General features: G+C 44.7%; 2 protein-coding genes across 2 annotated transcripts in view; both read right to left on the reverse strand.

Annotated features, from left to right (window-relative positions):
* Positions 1-1594, reverse strand: part of VWA2 (von Willebrand factor A domain containing 2) — a 44335-nt gene extending 42741 nt beyond the window's left edge. The window contains exon 1 of the mRNA XM_040623801.1: positions 1477-1594. The gene's annotated coding sequence lies outside the window, so the exon portion shown is untranslated. The remainder of the gene's footprint in view (positions 1-1476) is intronic.
* An 8953-nt stretch (positions 1595-10547) lies between these two features.
* The window catches only part of TDRD1 (tudor domain containing 1), a 37341-nt gene continuing 34412 nt past the window's right edge, over positions 10548-13476 (reverse strand). The window contains exons 22-24 of the mRNA XM_040624319.1: positions 12458-12625; positions 10721-10767; positions 10548-10640 (exon numbers count right to left, since the gene is read on the reverse strand). Coding sequence (XP_040480253.1) covers positions 10548-10640; positions 10721-10767; positions 12458-12625 — 308 coding nt within the window. The remainder of the gene's footprint in view (positions 10641-10720; positions 10768-12457; positions 12626-13476) is intronic.

Below are 13476 nucleotides of genomic sequence, written 5' to 3' on the forward strand. Positions count from 1 at the left end.
TGTCCCAGGGAGCAGGCCTGGGGTGACGCTGAAGCAGGGGTGGGACAGACACCCCCCTCTTTGTGCAGCACCCCCAAGAGCCCCCCACTAGCCTTCGGGATGATGGGAGGGATCTGTCTTATTTATAAAAAAATATTCTTGTGGGATAAAATTAAAAGTTGGGATAAAAATTAAAAATTTTGTTACACTCCTCCTGATGAGAACTTTTTAAAAACTGATCTGTGAAGTGCAGAAGTACAGAAGTTTGAGGACCACTGCTCTAAAACACCTCACAGTGTTGCTGACCCTTCCGATGACAGAATTACATGAACTTTCATTTATTCAACAGAAACTAGTAAATCTGCCTTGGGCCCAGCACCCTGTCAGGCAGGTATCGGGGATACAATGAAAATACTCTGTAAGATGCACACAAGGTGGGAGCATCAGTAACAAAAGGCTCTTGTATTTTCACCAATTTATCCCTAACATCATCACTTGCCAATTAATGACTGTGCCATTTATACAGCTCATCAAAAACCTAGGAGTCCGGGTTCCCGGGGGCTCTCTCATTCACTCTTGGGGCATCTTCTGCCCTCTCTAGGTCTGTTTCCTCTTCCGTAAAAACATGGGCATCTATGATTCATTTCAGAGGACCAGAACCTATTGAGGGGAAGGAAACAGTTACTCCACGCTCCGGATGGTAGACCAAAAACTAGATTTAAAGGAAAATATGTCACTGATGCTTTTCAGTCCAACGGTCAGGTGTGATGAAGGAAGGAATCCCCCTGTCTCTTCCCCAGGATTTGTCTGGGGACCTCTTCTGGAAAATTCTGATACCATCAAGAGAGAGTTCTGGGATGGACAAAGGAAGAGTAAGGACCATATCCTAGGTGAAGAACAGCCCGTGGAGCCTTGTACCCCCATCAGCGACAAGAAGAGAACGGCTGCAGGCTGCTGAAGCCCACAGCACCTACGAATTTACTCCTGTGGCTTTGCCAAGTGTAGTGGTACCTCAGACATTTCCGACTTGTTCCTTCTCTTTTCCGACTCTCTCCTCAACAAACGCACATTTCCTAATATAATGTCACAACAGAAGCCAAATAGACCTTGAATTTTTACATCTGAAATTATAAAACAGTTAAAGTGGGGGGGGGGTTAAAGAACCTCATATGAAAGTCACACAGGTTCTGATCATTCAGTTCCAAGACACCAAACACACCGCAGGTGTCCCCACTGAAAGGCCCCTCCTGGGTGGAGAGCCACGGAATTCACAGGGGCGGGAGGGTGCCTCCTCCCTTTTCTGCCTGGGTGCCCACCATGTTTTTAAGTCGATGCCACCTGGCAAGTTTCAAAAGTGCGTTTCTGAGACCCCTTCCATTTACTCTCCCAGCCAGTAGCCAAGTGCACAGCCCCTCAGAAGGAGAAATGCAAGAAGCAGGTGGGGTGGGGGATCCCAGTATGCGAAATCACCACAAGTACAAATCCCCCTAGACTTACCATCGCCCAGGGGCAAGTCTCTGGGCAACAGGTCCTTCTAGGGCTCTGCTTGCAGAGGCTCCGCTGGGGGCACGCCACTGCTGAGAAAATTGGGCAGGAGTCACCTTAACACCAGCATATGCCCTAAAAAAGGCGGGAGGGAGATTGGGGCATGTTCCCAAAACATTTATTAAAAAGGCGAGACCCCTTCAGCAGCCTCCAGGTTAAGAGACCGCGACTGTGCCAAGCAGGGCAGGTTTAAAACGTGGTTCCCTCCTCCACCCACAGCCACCGAGCCCCGTTCCCTTACCTGTGCTCCGCGCCCCTTGGCTTTGCGACCCCGTGCCGGGGACAAGGGAGAGGCCGCTCCTGGGCCCGCCGCACGCCCCGTCCCAGGACCCCGGCCGGCTCTCCCCGGGCGTTTGGTGGCGAGCCCGGAGGGGGCGTGAGCCAGGTGCGCTCTTCCCCGGGACGCCGGCTTCCCCGAGAAGCGCTCGGGCCTCGCAGCCGAGCTCAGGTGCGGCGCAAACAAAGCCTAACAAAGCCCGCAACGCCGCCCCACCGCCGAGTCCACGCGGGGCCGCAGGAGGTCCGCGCTACTGGAAAGGACGGCTGAGGGCCGAGCATCCCCACTCCCGGAGCGCAAACGAGTAATCGGTGCCCCTGCCGAGGCCGCTGGCGGAGCCCGGGGCGCGCGGGCCCTGGCGGCGCAGAGATGGCTCGAGCTCTGACTCACCGGGACAAGCAAGCGCGGCTGGGAGCGCACAGCGGGACGCGGGCGCCGAGGCCGCTGTGCTGGCCCTCGGGCTCGGCTCGGGCCAGGGGGCGCTGCAGGCCCGCAGGAGGGGCGCCCGGGGTGGGAGCCACGTGGGACACCTGTAGTTTTCGCGGAAGGGTGGCGGCGAGCGCGGCGCGGGCCGTGGGAGGTGCATCAAGCGCTTCTGGGAACTGGGCCCGCATCCTTTCTCGCGTTTTAACACCGCGTTGGCCGGGTGGGCAAATATAAGTACTTACTTCTGCGCGGGTCTCCCGGTCTCTGAGGGGTGGAGCGGGGAACACCGTGCCTCCCGCTGTGGACTCCGCAGGCTTCATTGCTCAGACCCATGCGAAAATGTTGACTTTGGCACCGCTTCTGTTTGTCATGGCAAATGCCGTTTACCTGCCTGTGCAATTATTGCAGGTGGGAGGTAATAAGCAGGCCTTTTCGGCAGGGCGTCCTCGATTAAGTCAACAGGTGCTGAATTTTTAAAAATCAGACGCCAGCAAGCAAAATGGCACAATGCCTATATAAAGTGCTAAATAAATGTTGGCTATTCCTGCATAATCTATAGTTTTCACACTTCATCAGTAAAGTGTCATTGCACGTGTGCTCATTGCAAAAAAAGAAAATGCCAGTAAGGAACTTGCAGAACCACACCTATTCCACCACCAAGAGATAATCACTGTTATTGGGTGTATGTTCTCCCAGTAAATTTACATAAAAATTTACATTTTCAGTTCAGACCGTACACACTGTAACATAACCAGCTCTTCTCTCTTCTTGAACATCTATGCTTTTAGCCACTACTTAACGTCCTAATGTATTTAACCTATTGTTGGACATTAACTTTTTATCACACAATTAGATATTCCTGTTTTTGTCCAATTACTTGGAGTAAACTGCAAAAAGGTAAATTTCTGGACTATAGGATATATGCAATTTAAGGCTGTTCATGTGTATTGTCAAACTGCCCTCCAGGAATATCAGCCTGTTTCCTCTTTCCATACCCCTCCCCCATTATTCTTGTAAATGTCAGTTCCATAGACTAATAAATTTTTTTTAAGCTTTTCCTTCTTAAAAAAATTCTAGGGGCACCTGGGTGGCTCAGTTGGTTAAGCGTCTGCCTTTGGCTCGGGTCATGATCCCAAGGTCCTGGGATGGAGCCCTACATTGGGCTCCCTGCTCAGCAGAGAGCCGGCTTTTCCCTCTCCTCCCCGCTTGTGCTCTCGCTCTCAAATAATATCTTTAAAAAAAATTCTAAAAACATTTCAATTTCTCAGTTGGTTTCCAACACTCCTAACATTAAGCTTCCAGTGAAAGTGACCTGTGGTACATACGTGTTGCCAACTTCACAGAAGTGGGGGAGAAAAGGACTTTTCACCTAATTCCTTCCAGTAACACCGAGCACCCTACTGTAAAAACGCAGCAGCATAAGCAATGCGGGAGCACCCATGCAGGGGAACTTAGCAGGTCTAAATGCTTGGTGGAAGGAGGGGGGTCCTCTACATCTGAACAGGCATGGTCTCATTGAAATACAATGCAAGCCAAATAGGTCATTTTAAATGTTCCAGTAGCCACATTTAAGAAGTAGAAAGGAACAGGTGAACTATTAACCCAGAAGATCCCAAATATCTTGTGTAAACAACATAAAATAGGTATTTTATACAGTCTTTAGAATCCTATATTTTATATGTATAGCACATCCCAGTTTGGACTAGCCTTAAGTGTCTAACCACATGTGGTGTGGCCTGTGACACTCCAGGGGTTTGAGAAGGGCAGACCAAGTCCTGCCCAAAGTGGATATTTCCCAGCAGACAGCCCTCTCCTCCACTGTTGTGATTGTGATTGGTTGCTAAGCTAACATTTACCAGCATACCTTTACCTAATCAGGTTTACCTCAGACAAGTCAAATTTCAATTCTGGATGTTCCTGGCAGTTTCATGGCTTTAATTGGAGGGGACATTCCACATTTTCATTCCATGGTTAAGAAGTAAAAGGCTAAAACTATACATACTGGTGGAGATACCAGTTGCTTCAAACTCCTTCACATCAAAGTACAGCCTGCCCCAGATGCCTGTCAGACCTAGCAGATGCACGTGCAGGGAGGAGGGAAAGGCAGGTGGCTCAGGCTATGGAGAGTGGAAAGGGTGGAGGCTTTTTACACGAAGAGAAGCTGGGCAGCTACTCCTGTCATTCACAGCAAGCCCTCCTTTGTGAACATTTAAAAAATAAGGCATTGTGAAGAACCATCATCCCAAAGAGTTTGTGAGCCCCTTGCTTCCAAGGACTTACCTTCTTCCTCTTTGCAGCCCCAATTCTTGCTAACTCTATGCATAAGTGCCTTTTCACAATGTTGAGCTGCCCTGTACAGCAGGTCTCGGGGAACACACAAGGCATGAAGACTAGGAGTTTCGTGCAGAGATTAACTGGGGACTTCGGCACTCAGGAGTACATAGCGGGTGACACCCAGTGTTGTGGAATGACCACCTCTTTGGAAGTGAAGGAATCCGGGGTTCCCGATCCAGCTCTCCTGCCTACTGGCTTTGTGACAGAGCAAAGATGCTTAACGTTTGCTCAGTTTTCTGGCCTACAAAATTAAAGGTTCATGAGTGCAATGGTTCCCAAATATGTGGAAGCCCCAAATTCCTTGTACCTAGCCTGTCAAATGATGAAAGCAAGGTGGAACATGTATGAAAAGACCCAAAGAAGGATACAGAGCTGCAAACATGGACTTCCCAGAACCCTCTAGAGAAGTGAAAGAGCAGGAGGAAACAGTGCATATTGAAATGGCCAAGAAAGCATCTGAGAGGAAAAGGGTCTGATTCTCGAGTGCTCCACAGGCAGCACATTAAGCCAGAGCAAAAACCATGGAGCCAAGGCAATGAGAGAACACATTTTGGCAAGGGGACACGAACAGAAATACTGCATCTCAAAGCCAGAGACCCTTAGGCTTGGGGTAGATACCAACTGCTCTAAAGGTTAAAGCATACCACCCAACTCCTTAAGACAGTGAGAAGAATCACACACAAGGTTATTGGATTTGCTTCCGGGAAATGGGATGCTTTCTGGCTGAGTCAAGGAAACATGGGATATCTCCAAAGGCAAGGGCTTGGGTAACATCATTCATTCGATCAACAGCCAAAACCATGTAAGCACTCTACTCCTTCGAACTGCCAATACTTCCAAATTTTCTATCTTCCGTCTTCACACATGGATGACTGCCTTACTGTGTTTGCTGAATGCATTTTGAAAGGAATTTGGGCACACACCTGGGGGGAGAAGGGCTTCTGATTTACAATAAGCCTCAGTCGGCCTCACTTCCTAGAAGGGTTATCACTACAAGGTCTTAAAAGTGGCATCACCTCAGGGTCTCAAGGTAAAAAGGAAAGCGCAGGAAAATGGCTGGGCCTGGGCAGCTCAGGTCTTCAATGAAACCAATTTTGGGTTATCCTAAAGCTACAGTTGATGTTGAAGAGGCTTCCCAGGGAAGATGGACAGCAGTGCCTAAGCGGGAAGTTAAACAACATGCAGGGCCTCAGAAAACATGTCAGCAGATCTTTGGTGAGGCTCTGCCACTCCCGCCCCGTGCAGACAGACACGCAGTCGTCCTACTGTAACTGAACCTCCATTTAATTCTGGTAAAGCAAAATCACCCTAGGACTCTTAAAACTGCCTGTTTGGAACCACAGCCTGTCCTCCAATTCCTTTCATCTGGAAAAACAAAGCATAAACCATCCTTGAGAATCATGTTTAATGAGTAAATGCTGCTTGGGTGCCTGACCAGCTACAGAACCACCTGAACTGGTAAGCAGCCTCGGGGTTACTCTCCCGCCCGCCCCAGAAGGGATCAATTTGCCCAGTCCCAGCCCCAGTTGTGTCAGTGATGAGCCCACCAGTTACACTAATGGTTTATTGCTCTGGGCTGTCAGCCGCCAGCCAGCAAGCCTCATGATCACTTAATTCCTCTCCCGGAATCTGTTTAGGGCCCTGCAGATAAGGATCCTTGCCTCCTGGTTTTCGTCTTCTGGAGCCCTTACTACACAGCAGGAGAGCTCAAGTTCAGCATATCAGTGACCCTCATTCACAGTTCTGTGACTTTTACATTTCTAGTTGCCCCAGGCAAAAGAATTCTACCAAAAGAAAAGGCATATTGAATAAACCTCTACACACAACTTTATCTCAATAATTACATGGTGTCTGCCAAGGAATAATTTGTTTGGTTATACAGCTTCAGCAATATTGTACTTATCTGACTGGACTACACGATTGAGGAAAACTGGACACCAAAATCTGCAGGTGTGATAGATCATTCACGACCCTAATAAACAATAAACACAGCACACCTACCTTGATCCCAGGCAAGCAGAGAGAGGTCAATCAATACTTGAATCATGTTAATAATGCTAAAGTAGGTCCAATAGAGGATTCTATAAAATTAATCCAGATCTCTACTTGTGAATCTAGTGCTATAGATAGCATTAGTCTCTTCTGGGGAACAAGACAAAGAGCTGAACCACCAGATATTAAACTCCATTTAATTAAACTCTGTATTCAGGGGCGCCTGGGTGGCACAGCAGTTAAGCGTCTGCCTTCGGCTCAGGGCGTGATCCCGGCGTTATGGGATCGAGCCCCACATCAGGCTCCTCCGCTATGAGCCTGCTTCTTCCTCTCCCACTCCCCCTGCTTGTGTTCCCTCTCTCGCTGGCTGTCTCTATCTCTGTCAAATAAATAAATAAAATCTTTAAAAATAATAATAATTAAACTCTGTATTCAAATTTCCAGGAGCATATAAAACCTTGGAATCTGAGAAACTGTGACTTAGATTTTTTTTTATGTGTTCTTCGACTTGCTTCTCTAACGTCCCACAAATGAAAAGGCCAATTTTGTGATTCCAGTTTTCATCTGCGTTTTCATGGTGGCTGGAATTAAACTGAAAATGAACAAACTAAGCATCCTGTGCTCCTAGTATGTACAGAAAAGTTAGCAAAAACAGTGGCCATGAGAACACAAGGCTGAAAAAAAATGAAAGGATTTTGAGCAAAGCACATCATTTTCATCCAATAAAAGCACATCAATATTTGAACTTTTTACATGAGGAAAAATTCCATTTAATCTGGCTGACACGTTACCAGTAAAAGAAAAAAAAAAGTCTTTAATTTCTTGAGTTGGTGACGACATCTTAGGTTATCAGAGTCTGATACTTAAAACATGGAAAAATTCCCAAACAGAAATATACAGGTTAGCAGGAAAGTCAGCTGGTCCATAATTCTGCACATGTGAGTTTAGAAGAAACTAAGATTACTTTATGTGCTTCAAGAAAAATATATACTCTAACTTCAATTTTTAACTTACATTGTTAACTGTATTTGTACTTCGGGAAATATAAGTTCTACCTACAATAACAAAGTCTAAGTGGCTACAGATTTGAAGGGTATGGATGGCAGGAGCAGAAAAGAGAAAGTTCCTTCCCCCTGGAGTGGCTGAGAGCCCAAGGGCAGACCCTGTGCCCAGAGGCCAAAGGCAAAGAGGTCCAAGTTAGGATGGAGAGAAAGCAGCTGATGAGCTTAGAGTGGACAGGAAAAGAAGAGCCAGGACCGAAGCAACAACAAGCCAAAGAACATTTATTAAGTGGAAAAGGCAGAGGAGGACAGGGAGAGCGGGGCACGTTTTATTATGATATATGCCAAACGTACAGAAAAATCCAAAAAAAATAAAACTCCTACACAACTATCAACTAGCTTTATCTGCTACTAACATGGAGCCGTATTTTCTTCAGTACTTTAAGTCCTAAAAATTTATATATACAGTAGAAAGCCTCTGTGCATCCCTTCCCAACATCCCCCATGAATGTGGTATGAAACTTTCATGCAAGACTTATTTGGGAGGAAGAATCAGAGGGAAAAGTAAAACTATCCAACCTAACAGAAGAGCAGCAAGCAAACAAAAACGGAGGCACAGGAGACAGTCTTCCCAGCCAACAAAGACACAGCAGCTGTGCTGTCTTTAAGTCCAGCCTTCGAGGTCTCCTTTCTCCTAAGTGTTCATCTCTGAGAGACACTGCTTCTGAAAGAGAAGAATCAACTCTCGTTATGCCTTCTATACAAACTCCATCACTATGGCTCTTAATTTCTATCTCAAACCCAACAGTCACTTTTAACCGAAAGTAGCACGTTCAAGTCATTCACACACCTCCCCACCGGGGCTGCATATTAGCTACAGCCATTTGTACTCCCCTCGATCAATGTAAAACACAGCTGCGCTCTCCTTCAGATGGAAAATTTTCTGTTAACGTGTGTGTTGAAGTATTTATTTATCACGTCTGAGCCACAGATAACAGTTTTCTGTTCTCATCACCATAGCACTCCTAGTGGGGCAATTTTACAGTTATTAACAAATTTCTCCAGGAGAGACTAAACACTTCCATTTGAAACGTATTTTCTCTGTATCTAGGAAGAACAATTTAAGAGGGTAAATATTCAACTATACTTTCACCACAATGAAGCAAGCATGCTTAAGCAACCATGTATGTAATTTTTTCTAATATAACTCCTTGGGGTTCTGTGCCCTCCAGAACTTATCTAAGGACACTGTAGCAGAGAGAGAGCAGCCTGGGTTCTAAGAACTGGTTCCGTGTGTGTGTGTGTGTGTGTGTGTGTGTGTGTGTGAGAGAGAGAGAGAGATCTTGTGCAGCCATGCAACCTCTCGTAGTCTCAGCCTCATCTATAAAATGGGGTCTGCTTTCTTTTCGGGAGTATTGTGACGAATAAATATGTGACTAGATGTTCAAATGCTTTTAAAATAATATATAAGGTTTTTCTATATTCAAATGTGGATAAAATATGTATTTCCACAGTAAAGGAAAAGCCAGTTCAACTACTATGCTTTAAATCAAGTTGTTTTTTTTTTTTAAAGCAAGTTCTTCAATCTATGTAGAAACAAAAGAAAATCTAGCTTTCATCTTGTGTTAGCACTCTCAGAACCCTTATGAAAAAGACACAAATAAAAACTATGATGATTTGGTGCTAGGACTAAATTCCAGAAGTTCATGTCATTGCATGTCCCTTAATCTACGAAGTCATTAAAGATTTTACCTTACTTTTAAATTTTTAATTTCATATTTCTAAACTCAAGTACACAAGACAGCAGTCAGTATTGAAACTGAATGTTATTAACAAGGACTGAAGGTAGTAACTGCAACATAAGTCAGCATTTATTAGAAATAACACAAATCTTGTAAAGAAAATATATCAGGAGGCTCAAAACTGTTGCTGTAGCATTAATGACACTTGGAATTCAGTTGTACTTTCTTAGAAACAAACAACACAACTGCATTACCACACGGAGAGGATGCCTCTGTTCACACAGCGGGCCCCCGCTTGAGGTCCCCCATGCCTGCAGAGGGCGGTACCACCCACCCAGAGCTCGACTTGCAGGGGGGCTGACAGGCTGTGCTTCAGCCACAAGAGTGCATGGATGAAGGAAATCAAAAGATCCCCTGCTTTTGGCTGGAATTATATCAATTAGACAAGGCAGGAAGGACAGTTTCATTTTCATCAGAAATTGTAATTGGCTACAGATCACAAAGTACCTTCCGAGGGCTGTTCTGGAGCAAAGCATCCCAGGCAGTAAAAAAACCAGGGGGAACTGTTGCTTAAAACTCAAGATTATTGTTTGTAAGCACTAGAAGCACCACAGCCAAAGCAGAGCAGGTTTCATTTGGAAATGAAGTACACTATCAGTGCAGCCCATTTTCCATTCTTGGCCCTTTAGAACCTCTTCACAGAAAGTGCTAACCAGGGGTGCCTGGGTTGAGCGTCCGACTCTTGGTTTTGGCTCAGGTCATGATCTCGGGGTTGTAAGATCAAGCCCTGTGTTGGGCTCTGTGCTCAGTGGGGCATCTGCTTGAGAATCTCTCTCTCCCTCTACCCCTCCCCATCCCACCTCCATGTGCTCTTTCTCTAATCTTCTTTCAGAAAAAGCCCTAAACATTTTTATAGCAGCATGAACAAGTGGGTTAATTTCATGTCTAGACACAAAGAATGTGAGGCAAAGCTTTATCTCAACAATTTTTACAAGTCCCTCCACGTTATCAATAACATGGGCATTCAGAATCAAACAACAGTAAGGTGAGTGGTTGCACCTGAACACCCCTGGACTTGGTCCCATTAGCGGAGCCAAAGTAAGATTATACAATTAAACCTAGAAGACAGCAAAAACATTACAACCAGAGCTCAGATCATCAGGTCACAAAACAAAGAACACGTCATCAGTTCTACCCTGACAAGCCTAGAGATGTCCTGTTGAAGTGGAGAAAACATCAAATTTAACTTACTTAACTTTTTAACAATTTTTTCATTTCGATAAATTTATTTTGATTGGTTGGATTGTTTAAGAGGAAGAGAAGAATCTGTTCATGTTTTTCAACCTATGGGTGAAGAAAAATAGTATTATTTCATTTCTAAAAATTTAAGGAGTACAATTTCACTTCAAGGAAATTCTACCCACTTGTTTCTGTAACTCTGTGCAACAGCAATTCATCCTGCATGTCTTTTCTAAAGGCAAACACAACAAGCCATTAGAGAACATACACCATAACTAACAAAAGAACTGCGGAGTCTGAATATACACAGCTCTGCCCCTTATGCACAGGTTCAAACTTTAAAGGACTTGACCAATTAACTTCTCATTTGGGCTTTAATATCCTCTTCTACTGCACCCTGCGTTTCACCAAATGAATACCCCCGTCTCCAAGATTTAAGTCTTTTGCCTATCATATATGGGATATTTCTTTGGCCAAGGGTAGGTCTGCCAAATAATCACCTTATGAGATATCCATAAGATCCAATCTCAAAAATACAAACTCCTATTACTTTCAATCTCAGGATTGAAAGTAAGCTGGAAGTAATTCTGAATGCTAGACATTTCTAAAGCTCTCAGCATCAATGCTATCACCAATGAGATCAGCAATGCTGCTCAGCCTAAGCTAAGGAAAATCTGGCCTGGGAGGCCTGCATCTACCCAGCGGGTCCCCTGAGGTGGCAATAGGAGTCGCACCTTGCCACTAGATTTGTAAAGGGGGAGGATGAAGGGAACGTGACCACAGAGAGTAAGAAACACCAGGTCACCTACATTGATTACATCTGTTCTTAATTACACTTACATCTGTCATTAATTAAACTTGAAAAAAATACCTGTACTTAAAGCACTTTGCTTTTTAGATGTGATGTTTTTTGCCAGACCATATGTCACCAGCTTTTCGGCTATATTGATAGTACCATTTTCAGAGCATTTCTCAACCGACACTGTATGGACATTCTTGATAATTCCTTTTACAGAAAGCATTACGCTCTGATTCAACATGAAATTTTTTAGTAGTTCTATTACTAATTGAGAACAGCTTCCGTTCAATTCCATTAGTCCTGGGAAAACAACTGAATATTAATCTTCGAGTCCCTTAAAAAAAGATAAATATTTACATATATATCGTCTAAAGACAATAAACGAAAGTCTCACTTTAGCTGGGCGTAGGTATGCTTTGATATACGATTGCTGTTGCATTAAAAAAAAATCACTCAATAGATATTCACTGATCCCTATTATGTGTCAAGCACTAATCTGGGTCTAGAGGGCATAAGCAGACAACTGTCTGCTGCCATGGACGGATTACGTTATAATGGGAGAAGCAAACAATAAAATTTTCCAACTCTCTCCCCAAGTCAAAACCAAAGCAGACTACGAGGCAGTGCATGAGCTCTTCTCTGCTGGGACCACTAGGTAATGAGATCAGGGGTATGGGTAAAAAGCTACTTTAGCACTCCCATTCGCTTTATTCAAACACCAACCGAAGGGCTAAACATGTGCAGATACAGTACACAGCCAATCGTCCCAAATGGTGTCATCTCTGGTCTCTCAAGAGAGCACCGTGACAGAGCAGACAGGCTCTCAGGTAAGGGTCAGATGGCCCAGCTCCCCTGGCTCTGCCATTTCTAGCTGTGCAACCTGGGGCCAGACACAATCCCCAAACAACAGTGGGTAACAATGTAATTTTTGTGAGACTGAAATAAGGGATGAAAGATACGGATTTTTTTTTTTTTTTTTTTTTTTTGCAAACTCTGCTTGATATTTAGAAATCTGGGCAGTTACTGAAATGCCCATTTGATTCAGACATGGGGCTATAAAAGAGGAGGAAAACAAAAAAAAATCACACAGATATCCCATTTGGAAAGTGACTTAACTGCCTACCTTCAAGTGAACATTTAATAATTTGGAAAGGAAGCTCCAGGTGGCTGGTGGAAATTGGCTGCACTCTGGAAAGAGGCAGAATTTCAATGTTTCCGTAGTCTGCATAGAGTACTTTCACATCAGCATCTGATGTCCCCAGAACAACGGCACGGTACCAGAAGTCGTCACCTGAAAATATAGTGGAGTCTCAGGCAGGAAGTCACACGAAATGACCCCCGCCCTCCCTTAAGATGGTTATTCACAGTTACATTTACATTAGTGAGAAATTCATGCCAACATTTCAGGTTAGAGTCCAGATGAAACACAAGCATCACCTCCACTTCTTCCAGATCCTACTAAAAAGACAATTACATGATTAAAAAGAAAATGGCACACAACCACAAGGATAGAGGACAAGAGAGACGACAGTTTAATATTGGAAGCTGGAAAGCAGATGGCAGGAATGGAAATGATTTAGCAGAGCTCAACCAAAGCTGGCTATGGGGAAGCAAACCAGCATCTTCCTTTGCATCTGAAATCCCCAAGTCCTAATAATTAATGCATTCCAAAGTAATAGTAAAGGATGGAGCTGAAAATGAGGACTGGGTAAAGAAAGCAGACTTACTTCCCAAGACAACTGAATAGACTATCGTTTACAAACACATTTACATATAATACTTAATTTAAAGTTGCTGAAGAGGATGATCAGTTCTATGTTCACGTGTTTTAACAAAGCTTAGAATGCCCACCCCATTTCAAGGCATCTGCTCCTACTCAAGGGCAGAAGACTAGAGGTTTCTTCTCCAGAGAGGATGAACCAGATAGACTACCGGACTCAGAAACATGAGGCAGTGCAGAGGAAGTTGTTTACCAAGAACACTGTCGGGCAAGCTATACACACCAAGCAGAAGACAACCATCCCAAGGGAAATGCACTTCAAAATACCAACAAGCAAGAGTCCCCAGTGAAATGGCAGGGCCCCATCACCCAACAGGGAAGGCCACCGGTGCACAAGCTCTGCCCACAAAGAAGCTTCCAAT

This window comes from Ursus maritimus, unplaced genomic scaffold (assembly GCF_017311325.1).
Source record: "Ursus maritimus isolate PB19 unplaced genomic scaffold, ASM1731132v1 scaffold_7, whole genome shotgun sequence".
Taxonomy (NCBI): domain Eukaryota; kingdom Metazoa; phylum Chordata; class Mammalia; order Carnivora; family Ursidae; genus Ursus; species Ursus maritimus.